Source organism: Pseudophryne corroboree, chromosome 11, assembly GCF_028390025.1.
Source record: "Pseudophryne corroboree isolate aPseCor3 chromosome 11, aPseCor3.hap2, whole genome shotgun sequence".
NCBI lineage: Eukaryota > Metazoa > Chordata > Amphibia > Anura > Myobatrachidae > Pseudophryne > Pseudophryne corroboree.
The window spans coordinates 179,841,539-179,858,765 of record NC_086454.1 but is presented as its reverse complement, the minus strand read 5'-3'; the positions used below and the strand labels follow the sequence as shown (position 1 = coordinate 179,858,765).

At 46.3% G+C, this 17,227-nt stretch overlaps 1 protein-coding gene across 3 annotated transcripts in view; it reads left to right on the top strand.

Annotated features, from left to right (window-relative positions):
* Nucleotides 1-17,227, top strand: part of RELA (RELA proto-oncogene, NF-kB subunit) — a 162,851-nt gene that overhangs the window by 107,795 nt on the left and 37,829 nt on the right. For all 3 annotated transcript variants that reach the window (XM_063945121.1, XM_063945120.1, XM_063945122.1), the window contains exons 5-6: nucleotides 181-272; nucleotides 367-498. In XM_063945121.1, coding sequence (XP_063801191.1) covers nucleotides 181-272; nucleotides 367-498 — 224 coding nt within the window. The remainder of the gene's footprint in view (nucleotides 1-180; nucleotides 273-366; nucleotides 499-17,227) is intronic.

The window sequence follows — 17,227 nt, the reverse complement described above, 5'->3', positions numbered from 1 at the left end:
TTGAAGTGCTGTTGCAGGGAGCTGATTTTGTTTTAACTATACTTCCTTATAAAAAGACAGGTGTTTGTTTTATGAATATTCCATAGTGACTTGTGGAGAAAGCAAACTAATAGAGAATTCTGTATGTTGGTAAATAGCTTTTCTGTGTGCATTTCTTAATATATATTGTTTTTAAATCAGTTTCCAGAATTTGGGCATACAGTGTGTGAAAAAGAGGGAAGTGGATGATGCCATTGCCCAGCGTCTTCGTACAAACAATAATCCTTTTAATGGTAATGCATAAGTATACACCAATATATCTCCTCTATTACTCTGTCCACTTTCTATTACTGTTTAACTTATCAACTGGTTGTCTTTTTCTTTCAGTCCCTGTAGAAGAACTGAAGTCTGACTATGACCTGAACACTGTTTGCCTCTGTTTTCAAGTTTACATACGTGACCAGAGCGGGGCGCTTCTTCCTCTTCCACTTGTGGTTTCTCAGCCCATTTATGACAACCGTAAGAGATTGATGCAGACCAGTTGCATATGAATCATTTACCAAGTTGCACTAATATGATGGGTGTTAAGATGTACCTTTTATCAGACTTTGGAGACGACTGTTTTGTGAGCTAAACTATTTATTAATGATCAATTTCTAGGAGTATGGTCTATCATATTGCTAGTAACCAACTCCTATTGATTATCAGTGCCACTGACTTCTAGTGCATTTGTAGAATGCAGTCTCATACAGTGGGGCAAAAAAGTATTTGGACAGCCACCGATTATTCATGTTGACCCACTTAAAAAGATGAGAGGTCTGTAATATCCATCATAGGTACACTTCAACTGTGAGAGACAGAATCTGAAAAAAAAAACCTGGAAATGACATTGTATGATTTTTAAACAATTTATTTGTATATTCTTGCGGAAAATAAATATTTGGACAATAAAAAAATTTAACTCAATTCTTTGTAATATAACCTCGGTTGGCAATTACAGAGGTCAAACGTTTCCTGTAGTTCTTGAACAGATTTGCACACACTGTAGCAGGTATTTTGGACCACTCTTCCATGCAGATCTTCTCTAGATCTGTCATGTTTGGGGCTGTTGCCGGGCAACACGGACTTTCAACTCTCTCCACAGGTTTTCTATTGGGTTGAGGTCTGGAGACTGGCTAGGCCACTCCAGGACCTTGAAATGCTTCTTACGGAGCCACTCCTTAGTTGCCCGGGCGTTTTGTTTGGGGTCATTGTCATGCTGGAAGACCCAGCCCCGTTCCATCTTCAATGCTCTTACTGAGGGAAGGAGGTTTTTGCCCAAAATCTCATGATACATGGCCCCATTCATCCTCTCCTTAATACGGATCAGTCGTCCTGTCCCCTTTGCAGAAAAGCAGCCCCAAAGCATGATGTTTCCACCCCCATGCTTCACAGTGGGTATGGTGTTCTTGGGATGCCATTCATCATTCTTCTCCCTCCAAACACGGCGAGTGGAGTTTATACCAAAAAGTTTGATTTTGACCACATTACATTCACCCAATCCTCTTCTGGATCATCCAGATGGTCACTGGCAAACTTTAAACGGGCCTGGACATGTGCTGGCTTAAGCAGGGGGACTTTTCAGGCGCTGCAGGATTTCTATCTATGACGACGTAGTGTGTTACTAATGGTAACCTTTGTGACACTGGTCCCAGCTCTCTTGAGGTCATTGACCAGGTCCCCCTGTGTAGTTCTGGGCTGATTCCTCACTGTTCTCAAGATCATTGATACCCCACAAGGTGAGATCTTGCATGGAGCCCCAGGTCGAGGGAGATTGTCAGTGATCTTGTATTTCTTCCATTTTTTAATAATTGCGCCAACAGTTGATCTCTCTTCACCAATCTGCTTGCCTGTTGTCGAGTAGCTCATCCCTTCCTTGTACAGCTCTACAATTTTGTCCCTGGTGTCCTTAGACAGCTCTCTGGTCTTGTCCATGGTGGAGAGGTAGCAGTCTGACTGTTTGAGGCTGTGGACAGGTGTCTTTAATACAGATAAACAGTACAAACAGGTGCCATTAATACAGGTAACGAGTGGAGGATAGAAGAGCTTCTTAAAGAAGAAGCAACAGGTCTGTGAGACCTAGCAATCTTGCTGCTTGGTAGGTGTCCAAATATTTATTTTCCACAAGAATATTCAAATAAATTGTTTAAAAATCATACAATGTGATTTCCTGTTTTTTCTTTTTTCTTCTTTTTTTTCCAGATTCTGTCTCTCACAGTTGAAGTGTACCTATGATGGAAATTACAGACCTTTCTCATCTTTTTAAGTGGGTCAACTTGCACAATCTGTGGCTGTCCAAATACTTTTTTTTCCTCACTGTATCTGTTTGTGTAGCTCACACAATGGAGGTCATTCTGACCTGAACACTCGCTGCAGTTCTTTGCTGTTGTTGCCTAGCGATCGTCTCTGCCTGATTGACAGGCAGAGGCGGTCGCTGGGCGTGAGGGGGGTGTTTGGCTGCTGTTTTGTGGGCATGGCCTGGCCAACGCAGGCGTGGCTGGACAGTTTGGGGGGTGGGCCGCAGCAGCTGCGTGACGTGACACGCAGCCGATGCGAGCTGGGCAGAGACTAGTAGCTCCTGGCCAGCACGCAAAAGCTGCACTGGCCGAGAGCTACTCCTGAAGTGCAAAAGCTCGATGCTTTTGTACTTCAGCGACGGGGCAGGGACTGACATGCGTGGTGGGCTAGCCCTGCGCTGGGCGTACCCCTGTTTGTCTGTGTTCCTGATCGTAGCTGTGCTAAATTTAGCACAACTACGATCAAGTCGGAATCACCCCATGTTACTTCTGCTGTGAAAAGTATTCTTCAAGTAGTTTGACATTTTGGGCGGTATTCAATTGTTTGAGAAGTCAGTTGGGTGTCTGTTTTTTTTTACTATTAGCTAGGAAAAAAACAGACACCTAACCGACTTTTCAAACAATTGAATACCCCCCTTTGTATAACACAATTTTAACTTCCTGTAGTACTGTAACTGTGCTTTGGGCAGTGGAGAAAGGACTCTAACCATCAAAGCCCAATAAGTAGGTTGTTAATCCTACTGATCATTGTCATCATAATGTTTATAGGGAGCCATAGGGCCAGACATTGTATAGGCCATATGTAATTGTGTATGACTAAGCATAAACTGAAGCATGCTTCTAATACATGAATGCATGATTGCAACAAGAGGCACAAATAGCACGAGTGGTGTGTAAATAGATGCAGACACAAGTTTGGTTTGTGTGAGTACGCAAAATGCATAGCCAACACACAAGATTCAGCATAAGACATGATGATGTTCCCTAGAGTGGGCATTTTAATTGTAAAGGGCTTCAGCAAGTTGTGTGTGGCATATTGTGAATTGTGGACACTAGTGTGTAGGATAGTATTCCATGTAGTAATCAGAACTTTCTTTTTTTATGCCTTTTCAATGCCCCTTAGACTTCACATGATGTCAGACAACAGACCACGTCATATGTCCAATCTATACTATACATACATCATGAACATTCTTAAAGCTTATCTGATTTTTTAGTTTGGATAATTTGGTTCCTCTTTACATAGGGGTTCCCAAACTGGGTACCTTGGGGAACTTGCTGGGATGCTCTGGGATTGTGGTCTAGGACCAAATAAAATTATCTATGATCAATATAATAAGGAAAACCAGTGCTTGTGGCTTCCAATTATAACATATTAGGCCCGGATTTATCAAGCCTTGGAGAGTGATAAATTGCACAGTGATAAACTACCAGCCAATCAGCTCCTAACTGTAATTTTTCAAACACCGCTTGTAACATGGCAGTTAGGAGCTGATTGGTTGGCACTTTATCACCGTGCAAGTTACCACTCTCCAAGTCTTGATAAATATGAAGCTAACTTTTGGCCTAGGGGTACCGTGAGAAAGTCTGATGCTGTAGGGCACCGTGATTTAAAAGAGTTTGGCAACCACTGTCCTGCTCTATAAGTGCCTTCCTTTGTTAAGAAAATGCTAATGCACTTACATAAAGTGCCCATGTCTCCTGCGGAGCCCGTCTATTCCCCATGGTCCTTACGGAGTCCCCAGCATCCACTAGGACGTTAGAGAAATCTGAAAACGCAGCCCTTTAATATCAGAGACTGACCAGAAAACCTCCACGCCAACTATCAATCTACAGATGTGTCTACTTACATCGTTGCTGGCAACGAGCTGCAGCATGCCAATTTCCATGAATGTGCCCGACAAAATATGCCACGCTGCATCCTATGGGATTGTGGGTGTGAATGTAACACACGCGTCCATCGGCAGGTCCCTTTTTCACAGCATACATGATTCTCAAAGGACCCAGGGCATCCTCTAGGACATAAGAGAAAACTCGGGCGTGGCCAAGTGTTTTCAGGCAGGGTGTGCAACGTAAGCTCCAGCCCCAATCAGCTTGATTCTATCGCACTGTAGGAGTAGGTCCTGGGCTACGCACAGACTGGAAAAATCATTTGATGGTGAGTTGCGAATGTATTTGCAGCTGACCGGCAATCAATGAGATTTTCGCCAGCCGTACGCAGACTTGCATAGGGCAGGTTTTCACTCTGTCTGGGCAGTGGCTATCTGACTGCAGACCTCTGCATAATCGCAGAGGAGCAATCAGGTCTGAATAACCCCCTATATTACTTCCCAACACCAATTAGTGTATTGCCAAGTAATATAATTATTATTGAGGGAGACTGCATTCCTGAGGTGTTCAACGAAACATCAGATTACACTTCCTTAATGTGTGTTCTTCACAGGAAGTGTGCTAGAATCTTTTGAGAAGGTTGACACCCTTAGAGCCCAAATCTGAGAACTGTTGGGAGAGGCGGGCCTCTGGTTCATACCCTCTCTATTAGAACAGCCTCTTTCATATAATAGGTCAGGTTTTTATGCAATAAACTATTTTTTTTATCCTTTAATGTTATTATTACAAAATCGTTAGTGGGTTTTTTTGCCCTATTTTTTGGGTGGCGTTCTTGTGTGTGGATGTTTTTCAGAAACCGTTGATCACGTGTGAATTCAACAGGAGAGAAGGAAAATGACAAACATCAGGTATTCAGATTGAGGGGTCTATTTACTAAGCCTTGGATGGAGATAAAGTACAGGTTGAGTATCCCATATCCAAATATTCCGAAATACGGAATATTCCGAAATACGGACTTTTTTGAGTGAGATAGTGAAACCTTTGTTTTCTGATGGCTCAATGTACACAAACTTTGTTTAATACTCAGTTATTAAAAATAGTGTATTAAATGACCCTCAGGCTGTGTATAAGGTGTATATGAAACATAAATGAATTGTGTGAATGCAGACACACTTTGTTTAATGCACAAAGTTATAAAAAATATTGGCTAAAATGACCTTCAGGCTGTGTGTATAAGGTGTATATGTAACATAAATGCATTCTGTGCTTAGATTTAGGTCCCATCACCATGATATCTCATTATGGTATGCAATTATTCCGAAATACGGAAAAATCCGATATCCAAAATTCCTCTGGTCCCAAGCATTTTGGATAAGGGATACTCAACCTGTACCAGCCAACCGGCTTCTAACTGTCATTTTTCAAACACAACCTGTGGCATAGCAGTTAGGAGCCGATTGGCTGGTACTTTATCTCCAGCGACTTTATCTCCATTCAAGGCTTAGTAAATAGACCCCATAGTGTTCCTTCTAGGCTGTTTCAGCAGGGTGCTGCACCCTGCCCATTTTTGAAATGTGAAAAAGCTTCCTACCCTTTTTCAGTGCACCCTGCAGGATCATAAATCGCCCCCTTGTATACAGAATGCAATAGAGTGCATGTTACAATGTACCTTACCTTACTCCTTACCCACCTCTGAAATGGGAACACAATTTATATCCTTATCAAAATGGATGGCAGAGGAGGGACTGTAAATGGTATCACAGCTGTGGCAGCCTGCATAAAATGTGCCTTCCTGAATGATCAGCAACCTGCCCTAAACATATCCTAGAGTGAACACTAAGATACAGAAAGAATTTAGATTCTGGTGTGCTCTGGCTCCTCCCTCTATGTCCCTCCTCCAGACCTCAGTTTGAATCTGTGCCCGGACGAGCTGGGTGCTGTTCAGTGAGCTCTCCTGAGCTTGCTGTAAGAAAGTATTTTGTTAGGTTTTTTATTTTCAGGGAGCTCTGCTGGCAACAGACTCCCTGCATTGAGGGACTGAGGGGAGAGAAGCAGCCCTACTCTCTGAAGATAGGTCCTGCTTCTTAGGCTACTGGACACCATTAGCTCCAGAGGGATCGTACACAGGATCCCACCCTCGTCGTCCGATCCCAGAGCCGCGCCGCCGTCCCCCTCGCAGAGCCGGAAGACCGAAGCCGGGTGAGCATAAGAAGCAAGAAGACTTCGAAATCGGCGGCAGAAGACTCCAGTCTTCACTGAGGTAGCGCACAGCAGCTGTGCGCCATTGCTCCCACACACACCTTACATACTCCGGTCACTGTAAGGGTGCAGGGCGCAGGGGGGGCACCCTGGGCAGCAATTGGGACCTCTTTGGCAAAAGTTTAGCATATATACAGTTGGGCACTGTATATATGTATGAGCCCCTGCCAAGAAAATGTATATTTAAGCGGGACAGAAGCCCGCCGTCGAGGGGGCGGGGCTTCTTCCTCAGCACTCACCAGCGCCATGTTTTTCTCCACAGCACCGCTGAGAGGAAGCTCTCCAGCCTCTCCCCTGCAGATACACGGTAGAAGAGGGTAAAAAGAGAGGGGGGGCACATAATTAGGCGCAAAAATCATTATAAACAGCAGCTACTGGGTTAACGTTAAGTTACTGTGTTATTCCTGGGTTAATAGCGCTGGGGTGTGTGCTGGCATACTCGCTCTCTGTCTCTCCAAAGGGCCTTGTGGGGGAATTGTCTTCAGATGAGCATTCTCTGAGTGTGTGGTGTCGGTACGTGTGTGTCGACATGTCTGAGGTAAAAGGCTCCCCTAAGGAGGAGATGGAGCAAATATGTGTGTGAGGGGTGTCTCCGTCGACAACGCCGACACCTGTTTGACACTGATATCGACACGGAGTCTGACTCCAGTGTCGACTACGATAATGCAAAGTTACAGCCAAAATGGCAGGAAAGTATTCAATATATGATTATTGTAATAAAAGATGATTTGCATATCACTGATGACTCATCTGTCCCAGACACAAGGGTACACATGTTTAAGGGGAAGAAAGCTGAGGTAAATTTCCCTCCTCTCATGATGAAAAAGAGCGGGAATCTCCAGACAAGAGACTGCAGTTTCCCACAAAGAATTCTCAGGGAGTATCCTTCCCCTACTAGGGCCAGGATACGATGGGAATCTTCCCCTAGGGTGTCACGTTTGCCCAAAAGGTAGCCCTGACTTAACAGCTATCCTCAGGGATCCTGCAGATAGCGTGCACATTCTGGTACACTACTCAGACCGGCGATTGTGTCGGCATGGGTTTATAGCGCTGTAGCAGCGTGGACAGGTACCTTATCAGCAGAGATTGAGACCCTAGTATGTGTGTGTGTATATATGTATATGTGTATGTGTATATATATATATATATATATATATATATATATATATATATATAATATACACGTGAATACAAAGTAGGCGGCACTCAAGAGACAGTGTAACGGTGAAACCAACGGGTGCTTTACTTCAACGTTTCGGGGTTCGAAACCCCGTCTTCAGGACACACACGAATAAATAAATATATATATAACATGCCCAAAAAGGCATTGGCCTACTGGGTTCTAGAGTCAACGCTATGTCGATTTCTGCTTGACGTGTCCTGTAGATATGCAATGGACAGGTGATGCCGACTTAAGAGGTATATGGAAGGCTGAGGATTGTGTGGAGAAGGGATCTCGGACCTGATCTCCACAGCTATGGCTGGTAATTCTGATCTTTTGCCTTATATTCCTGCACAGCCTAGGAAAGCACGACATTATCAAATGCAGCCTTTCGATCACAAAGAAACAAGAAAGTCCGAGGTACGTCCTTTCTTGCCAGAGGCAGAGGAAAGAAGCTGCACAACACAGCTAGTTCCCAGGAACAGAAGTCCTCCCCGGCCTCTACAAAATCCACCGCATGTCGCTGGGGCTCCACAGGCGGAGCTAGGCCCGGTGGGGGCACGTCTTCGTAATTTCAGCCACAAGTGGGTTCACTCCCTGTTGGATCCCTGGGCAATGAATATTGTGTCTCAGGGATACAAGCTGGACTTTGAGGAGATGCCCCCTCACCGACGGCCCTGCCGGCTTCCCCCCACGAGAGGGAAATAGTGTCGCTGGGGCTCCACATGCGGAGCTAGGCCAGGTGGGGGCACGTCTTCGTAATTTCAGCCACAAGTGGGTTCACTCCCTGTTGGATCCCTGGGCAATTGATATTGTGTCTCAGGGATACAAGCTGGACTTTGAGGAGATGCCTTTTCACCGACGGCCTTGCCGGCTTCCCCCCACGAGAGGGAAATAGTGTTAACTGTAATTCACAAATTGTATCTTCAACAGGTGGTGGTCAAGGTTCCACTCCTTCAACAAGGAGGGGGTTATTATTCGACCATGTTGTAGTGCCGAAATCGGACGGTTCGGTCAGACCCATATTGAATTTAAAATCCCTGAGCATATACCTGAAAGGGTTCAAGTTCAAGCTGGAATCGCTAAGAGCGGTCATAGCAAGCCTGAAAGGGGGAGATTTTATGGTGTCTCTGGACATAAAGGATGCATACCTTCATGTCCCCATTTATCCACCTCATCAGGCGTACCTCAGATTTGCGGTACAGGATTGTCATTACCAATTTCAGACGTTGCCTTTTGGTCTCTCCACGGCCCCGAGAATCTTCACCAAGGTAATGGCGGAAATGATGGTGCTCCTGCGGAAGCAAGGTGTCACAATTATCCCGTACTGGGACGATCTCCTCATAAAAGAGATTAAGAGAGCAGTTGCTGAACAGCGTATCACTTTCTCTGGAAGTGTAACGGCAACACGGCTAGATTCTAAATATTGCAAAGTCGCAGTTGGTTCCTACGGCTCATCTGCCTTTCCTAGACATGATTCTAGACAAAAGGGTTTATCTCCCGATAGAGAGAGCTCAGGAGCTCATGACACTGGTCAGGAACCTATTAAAACCAAAACAGGTGTCAGTGCATCACTGCACTCGAGTCCTGGGAAGGATGGTGGCATCATACCCTTCAGCAGGTTCCATGCGAGGACCTTTCAATGGGACTTACTGGACAAGTGGTCCGGATCACATCTTCAGATGCATCGGTTAATCATCCTATCCCCCAGGGCCAGGGTGTCTCTCCTGTGGTGGCTGCAGAGTGCTCATCTTCTCGAGGGCCGCAGATTCGGCATTCAGGACTGGATCCTGGTGACCACGGATGCAAGCCTCTGAGGGTGGGGAGCAGTCACACAGGGAAAAAAGTTCCAAGCTCTGTGGGTAAGTCAGGAGACTTGCCTTCACAACAACATCCTGGAACTAAGGGCCGTATACAACGCCCTACGTCAAGCGGAGACCCTACTTCGCGACCAACCGGTTCTGATTCAGTCAGAAGCCACCAGAATTCTTCGCTGGGCGGAGAATCACGTAAGCGCACTGTCAGCAGTGTTCATCCCGGGAGTGGACAACTGGCAAGCAGACTTCCTCAGCAGGCATGACCTCCACCCGGGAGAGTGGGGACTTCATCAAGAAGTCTTCACGCAGTTTGCAAGTCGGTGGGAACTGCCACAGGTGGATATGATGGCATCCCGCCTCAACAGAGGTATTGCGCCAGGTCATGAGACCCTCAGGCGATAGCTGTGGACGCACTGGTGACACCGTGGGTGTTCCAGTCGGTCTATTTATTTCCTCCTCTTCTTCTCATACCCAAGGTGCTGAGGATAATAAGAAAGAGGAGTGAGATCAATCCTCATTGTTCCAGATTGGCCACGAAAGACCTGGTATCCAGATCAGCAAGAAATGCTCACAGAGGACCCGTGGCCTCCTCCACTAAGACAGGACCTGTTGCAACAGGGGCCCTGTCTGTTCCAAGACTTACCGCGGCTGCGTTTGACGGCATGGCGGTTGAACGCCGGATCCTAGCAGAAAAGGGCATTCCGGACGAGGTCATTCGTACGCGGATAAAGGCTAGGAAGGACGTGACAGCTAAACATTATCACCGTGTATGGCGAAAATATGTTTCTTGGTGTGAGGCCAGGAATTCTCCTACAGAGGAATTCCAGCTGGGCCGTTTCCTTCACTTCTTACAGTCAGGAGTGAATTTGGGCCTAAAATTGGGTTCCATTAAGGTCCAGATTTCGGCCCTATCCATTTTCTTTCGAAAAGAGTTGGCTTCTCTACCAGAAGTTCAGACGTTTGTAAGGGAGTGCTGCATATTCAGCCTCCTTTTGTGCCTCCAGTGGCACCTTGGGATCTTAACGTGGGTTAAGTTTCCTGAAATCACACTGGTTTGAACCACTTAAAACGGTGGAGTTAAAATATCTCACGTGGAAAGTGGTCATGTTACTAGCCTTGGCTTCGGCTAGGCGTGTGTCAGAATTAGCGGCTTTGTCACATAAAAGCCCCTATCTGGTTTTCCATATGGATAGAGCAGAATTGCGGACCCGTCCACAATTTGTCAAAAGTGGTGTCATCTTTTCATATGAACCAACCTATTGTGGTGCCTGTGGCTACTCGTGACTTGGAGGATTCCGAGTTGCTTGATGTGGTCAGGGCTTTGAAGGTTTATGTAGCCAGAACGGCTAGAGTCAGGAAAACGGAGTCACTGTTAATCCTGTATGCATCCAACAAGCTGGGTGCTCCTGCTTCAAAGCAAACTATTGCTCGCTGGATCTGTAACACGATTCAGCAGGCTCAGTCTGTGGCTGGATTGCCGCTGCCAAAATCAGTTAAAGCCCATTCCACTAGGAAGGTGGGCTCTTCTTGGGCGGCTGCCCGAGGGGTCTCGGCATTACAACTATGCCGAGCTGCTACTTGGTCAGGTTCAAACACTTTTACGAAGTTCTACAAGTTTGATACCCTGGCTGAGGAGGACCTATTGTTTGCTCAATCGGTGCTGCAGAGTCATCCGCACTCTCTCGCCCGTTTGGGAGCTTTGGTATAATCCCCATGGTCCTTACGGAGTCCCCAGCATCCACTAGGACTTTAGAGAAAATAAGATTTTACTTACCGGTAAATCTATTTCTCGTAGTCCGTAGTGGATGCTGGGCGCCCGTCCCAAGTGCGGACTTTTTCTGCAATACTTGTATATAGTTATTGCTGCAATAAGGGCTATGTTATTGTTGCATCAGGGTTGAACTGATGCTCTGTTGTTGTTCATACTGTTGACTGGGTAAGTTTATCACAAGTTATACGGTGTGATTGGTGTGGCTGGTATGAGTCTTGCCCTGGATTTCCAAAATCCTTTCCTTGTACTGTCAGCTCTTCCGGGCACAGTTTCTCTAACTGAGGTCTGGAGGAGGGACATAGAGGGAGGAGCCAGGGCACACCAGAATCTAAATTATTTCTTAAAGTGCCCATGTCTCCTGCGGAGCCCTTCTATTCCCCATGGTCCTTACGGAGTCCCCAGCATCCACTACGGACTACGAGAAATAGATTTACCGGTAAGTAAAATCTTATTTTTTCAAACACAGCCTGTGAGATGGCAGTTAGTATCTGATTGGCTGGTACTTTTTCACTCTTTGGCCCTCATTCAGAGTTGTTCGCTCGCTAGCTGCTTTTAGCAGCTTTGCACACGCTAAGCCGCCGCCTACTGGGAGTGTGTTTTAGCATAGCAGAATTGCGAACGAAAGATTAGCAGAATTGCGAATAGAAATTTCTTAGCAGTTTCTGAGTAGCTCGAGACTTACTCCTCCACTGCGATCAGTTCAGTCAGTTTCGTTCCTGGTTTGACGTCACAAACACACCCAGCGTTCGCCAAGACACTCCCCCGTTTCTTCAGACACTCCCGCGTTTTTCCCAGAAACGCCAGCGTTTTTTCGCACACACCCATAAAACGGCCAGTTTCCGCCCAGAAACACCCACTTCCTGTCAATTACACTACGATCACTAGAACAATGAATTTTCTTCGTTAAGCCGTGAGTAAAATACCAAACTTTTTTGCAAATTTACTTGGCGCAGGCGCACTGCGAACGTTGCGCATGCGCAGTTTGCGACTAATCGCTCCGTTGCGAAAAAAACTAACGAGCGAACAACTCTGAATGAGGGCCTTTATTTTATCACTTTCCAAGCAATGATGCATCTAGCCCACAGTGTCCTCAGTGCCTTCCTGTTTTTCTTGTTTATCTACTGTTTAGATCTGTGTCTGGCTAAGGAGCTTATCTTAAGGCGCAGTGAAATTCTATAGTTTGTGTTAAAAGAAAGAAAAACAAAATCTGTGGTTTGAAGAGTGCGTGTATTTGCTTTGTTTCAGTGGATTATATGTCATTATACAGAAACATGTAGAAATCAATCTCTCTCCAAACGCTTAGCTTGGAGTATAGCACTGGTTCTCAATCTGTGTGCTTAGGCATCCTGGGGTGCCCCTGAGTACTTGCAGAGGTGCCTTGGATTGGTGGTATAGACCCTGTATTGTGTATTTTTATATTCACTTGAAGGTTTTGAGTCTACCTTCAGCCTAGATTGACCCCCCCTCCCCCACCTTTCACTAATTGATTTAAAATAGAGAACCTTGCATCTTATGACTGCACATCTAAAACCAGGCACAATGAACATAAGGCCTACAAATTTATATAATGTTAGTTGTGGGGTGAGTTTTGGGGCGTGGGTCCCCCTGAATGACTTTGGCTGAGCTGCTCCAGGCATCACTATTATACCTACCTTAGCGCACTCTAACACTTGTGGTGTTTGTTTTTATATATGTAACAATTTTAACACATTTATATTTTCACCCCTATAACACTACATGCAATATCTGCTCCTATCTGTCCTTTGTTTCCTCACATTTTACTTTACTCTCTAGTGGGGTGGTTCTGGCTGAAGTTTTTTCTGGGGGTGTCCGCGCCCTTGACCGAAACCCAGAGATTGTTAGGGACCTGCAGTATAGTGGGGTCCCGTGACAGAGGACTGCAGGCTTAAATGCATTGATCAATACGGTATCCGGTCTCTAGGTCAACAAGACTTAGGTCGACAATGTCTTGGTCGACCACTATTGGTCGACAGTAACTAGATCGACAGGGTTTCTATTTTGACAGGGTCTCTAGGCTGACATATTCTAGGTCGACGGGTCAGAAGGTCGACATGCATTTTTAAATTTTTTTTTTCTCTTGCGTCCTAGGTGATACTGGGAATCCATTTAGTACCATGGGGTGTAGACGGGTCCACTTGGAGCCATGGGCACTATAGAAGTTTGATAACGTGTGCTGGCTCCTCCTTCAATGCCCCTCCTACCAGACTCGGTTCAGAAAATGTGCCCGACGGAGGCGGACACATCTCTGGAAGCCCCTGAAGAGTTCTCTGCATTTATTTTTAATGTTTGTTATTTTCAGGCAGGACTGGATGGCACCAGCCTGCCTTCTTCGTGGGACGTAGGTGGGGTAACGGCCCAACCCACTAAGGGTTATGGCCCCATTCCCCGCTGACCGGACGCTAGCTCCTGAGGGAACTATTCGCAAGCCCCACCACGGCGAGCCTACATTAACGCAGCTTGCCGCCACCCCTAACAGAGCCAGAAGATAGAAGAGTGGTGAGTACTAAGCCAGCGTCCCGGCTAGCGGGTCGCCGGCCATTATGGCTGCATTAGGGTACGGAGACGCACAGCTTCTATGGGGCGGACTGAGTCTCCAGACTTAGTACACAGTATGTGTACACGGTACCCAGACTGGCCATTGCAGTTTAAAAGGGGGCTTACTCCATTTTATGCACTTAGAAACATAAAGAAGAGCGGGAAGACCGCGCGCCAGTGCAGGGGCGGGGCTTCACTATGAGCGGATCCAGCAGCTGACAGGCGCCATTTTACCTTACTGCAGCAACACAGACGCTGACTGCAGAGATGCGCAGCTCCTCTGCAAGACTTCAGATTACCTCAGCGGTACCAGGGGGTCACTTAGCGACCTGCCTAAGCTTGGCTTTAGCGATAAGGGCGCTGTGTGCTGATTCTGTTTTCTATCTGTCCCTCTCGGGAAGGGCTCTTTGTGGGTTAATTGTGCTTTCTCTAACATCCTAGTGGATGCTGGGGACTCCGTAAGGACCATGGGGAATAGACGGGCTCCGCAGGAGACATGGGCACTTTAAGAAAGAATTTAGATTCTGGTGTGCTCTGGCTCCTCCCTCTATGTCCCTCCTCCAGACCTCAGTTTGAATCTGTGCCCGGACGAGCTGGGTGCTGTTCAGTGAGCTCTCCTGAGCTTGCTGTAAGAAAGTATTTTGTTAGGTTTTTTATTTTCAGGGAGCTCTGCTGGCAACAGACTCCCTGCATCGTGGGACAGAGGGGAGAGAAGCAGCCCTACTCTCTGAAGATAGGTCCTGCTTCTTAGGCTACTGGACACCATTAGCTCCAGAGGGATCGTACACAGGATCTCACCCTCGTCGTCCGATCCCAGAGCCGCGCCACCGTCTCCCTCGCATAGCCGGAAGACAGAAGCCGGGTGAGCATGAGAAGCAAGAAGACTTCGAAATCGGCGGCAGAAGACTCCGGTCTTCACTGAGGTAGCGCACAGCACTGCAGCTGTGCGCCATTGCTCCCACACACACCTCACATACTCCGGTCACTGTAAGGGCGCAGGGGGGGGCGCCCTGGGCAGCAATTGGGACCTCTTTGGCAAAAGTTTAGCATATATACAGTTGGGCACTGTATATATGTACGAGCCCTCGCCAAGAAAATGTATATTTAAGCGGGACAGAAGCCCGCCGTCGAGGGGGCGGGGCTTCTTCCTCAGCACTCACCAGCGCCATGTTTTTTCTCCACAGCACCGCTGAGAGGAAGCTCCCCAGCCTCTCCCCTGCAGATACACGGTAGAAGAGGGTAAAAAGAGAGGGGGGGCACATAATTAGGCGCAAAAATCAATATAAACAGCAGCTACTGGGTTAACATTAAGTTACTGTGTTATTCCTGGGTTAATAGCGCTGGGGTGTGTGCTGGCATACTCTCTCTCTGTCTCTCCAAAGGGCCTTGTGGGGGAATTGTCTTCAGATGAGCATTCCCTGAGTGTGTGGTGTGTCGGTACGTGTGTCGACATGTCTGAGGTAAAAGGCTCCCCTAAGGAGAAGATGGAGCAAATGTGTGTGTGAGGGGTGTCTCCGTCGACAACGCCGACACCTGTTTGGATATGTGTAATTAAGTGCCAAGGTGAAATTATTGCACACAAGATTAGAGAACAGACAGGGAATCTACCCATGTCTGTCCCTATGTCGCAGAGACCTTCAGAGTCTCTCAATGATCACTATCCAAAATAATGGACACTGATATCGACACGGAGTCTGACTCCAGTGTCGACTACGATAATGCAAAGTTACAGCCAAAATGGCAGGAAAGTATTCAATATATGATTATTGTAATAAAAGATGATTTGCATATCACTGATGACTCATCTGTCCCTGACACAAGGGTACACATGTTTAAGGGGAAGAAAGCTGGGGTAATTTTCCCTCCTCTCATGATGAAAAAGAGCGGGAATCTCCAGACGAGAGACTGCAGTTTCCCACAAAGAATTCTCAGGGAGTATCCTTTCCCTACTAGGGCCAGGATACGATGGGAATCTTCCCCTAGGGTGTCACGTTTGGCCAAAAGGTAGCCCTGACTTAACAGCTATCCTCAGGGATCCTGCAGATAGCGTGCACATTCTGGTACACTACTCAGACCGGCGATTATGTCAGCATGGGTTTATAGCGCTGTAGCAGCGTGGTCAGGTACCTTATCAGCAGAGATTGAGACCCTAGTATGTATGTATGTATGTGTGTGTGTGTGTGTGTGTATGTGTATATATATATATATATATATATATATATATATATATATATATTAAAGATGCTGTCTTAAGATATATAGATATATCTATCTATATATATATATATATATATATATATATATCTATCTATATATATATATATATCTATCTATATATATATATATATATATATATATATATATATATATATATATATATATATATATATATATATAAAAAACATGCCCAAAGAGATATTAGTCTACTGGGTTCTAGAGTCAACGCTATGTCGATTTCTGCTTGACGTGTCCTGTAGAATATGCAATGGACAGGTGATGCTGACTAAAGAGGCATCTGGAAGGCTGAGGATTGTGTGGAGAAGGGATCTCGGACCTGGTCTCCACAGCTATAGCTGGTAATTCTGATCTTTTGCCTTATATTCCTGCACAGCCTAGGAAAGCACGACATTATCAAATGCAGCCTTTCGATCACAAAGAAACAAGAAAGTCCGAGGTGCGTCCTTTCTTGCCAGAGGCAGGGGCAGAGGAAAGAAGCTGCACAACACAGCTAGTTCCCAGGAACAGAAGTCCTCCCCGGCCTCTACAAAATCCACTGCATGTCGCTGGGGCTCCACATGCGGAGCTAGGCCAGGTGGGGGCACGTCTTCGTAATTTCAGCCACAAGTGGGTTCACTCCCTGTTGGATCCCTGGGCAATTGATATTGTGTCTCAGGGATACAAGCTGGACTTTGAGGAGATGCCTTTTCACCGACGGCCTTGCCGGCTTCCCCCCACGAGAGGGAAATAGTGTTAACTGTAATTCACAAATTGTATCTTCAACAGGTGGTGGACAAGGTTCCCCTCCTTCGACAAGGAGGGGGTTATTATTCCACCTTGTTGTAGTCCCGAAACCGGACGGTTCGGTCAGACCCATATTGAATTTAAAATCCCTTAACATATACCTGAAAAGGTTCAAGTTCAAGATGGAATCGCTAAGAGCGGTCATCGCAAGCCTGAAAGGGGGTGATTTTATGGTGTCTCTGGACATAAAGGATGCATACCTTCATGTCCCCATTTATCCACCTCATCAGGCGTACCTCAGATTTGCGGTACAGGATTGTCATTACCAATTTCAGACGACGCCGTTTGGTCTCCCCATGGCCCCGAGAATCTTCACCAAGGTAATGGCGGAAATGATGGTGCTCCTGCGGAAGCAAGGTGTCACAATTATCCAGTACTTGGACGATCTCCTCATAAAAGCGAGATTAAGAGAGCAGTTGCTGAACAGCGTATCACTTTCTCTGGAAGTGTAACGGCAACACGGCTAGATTCTAAATATTCCAAAGTCGCAGTTGGT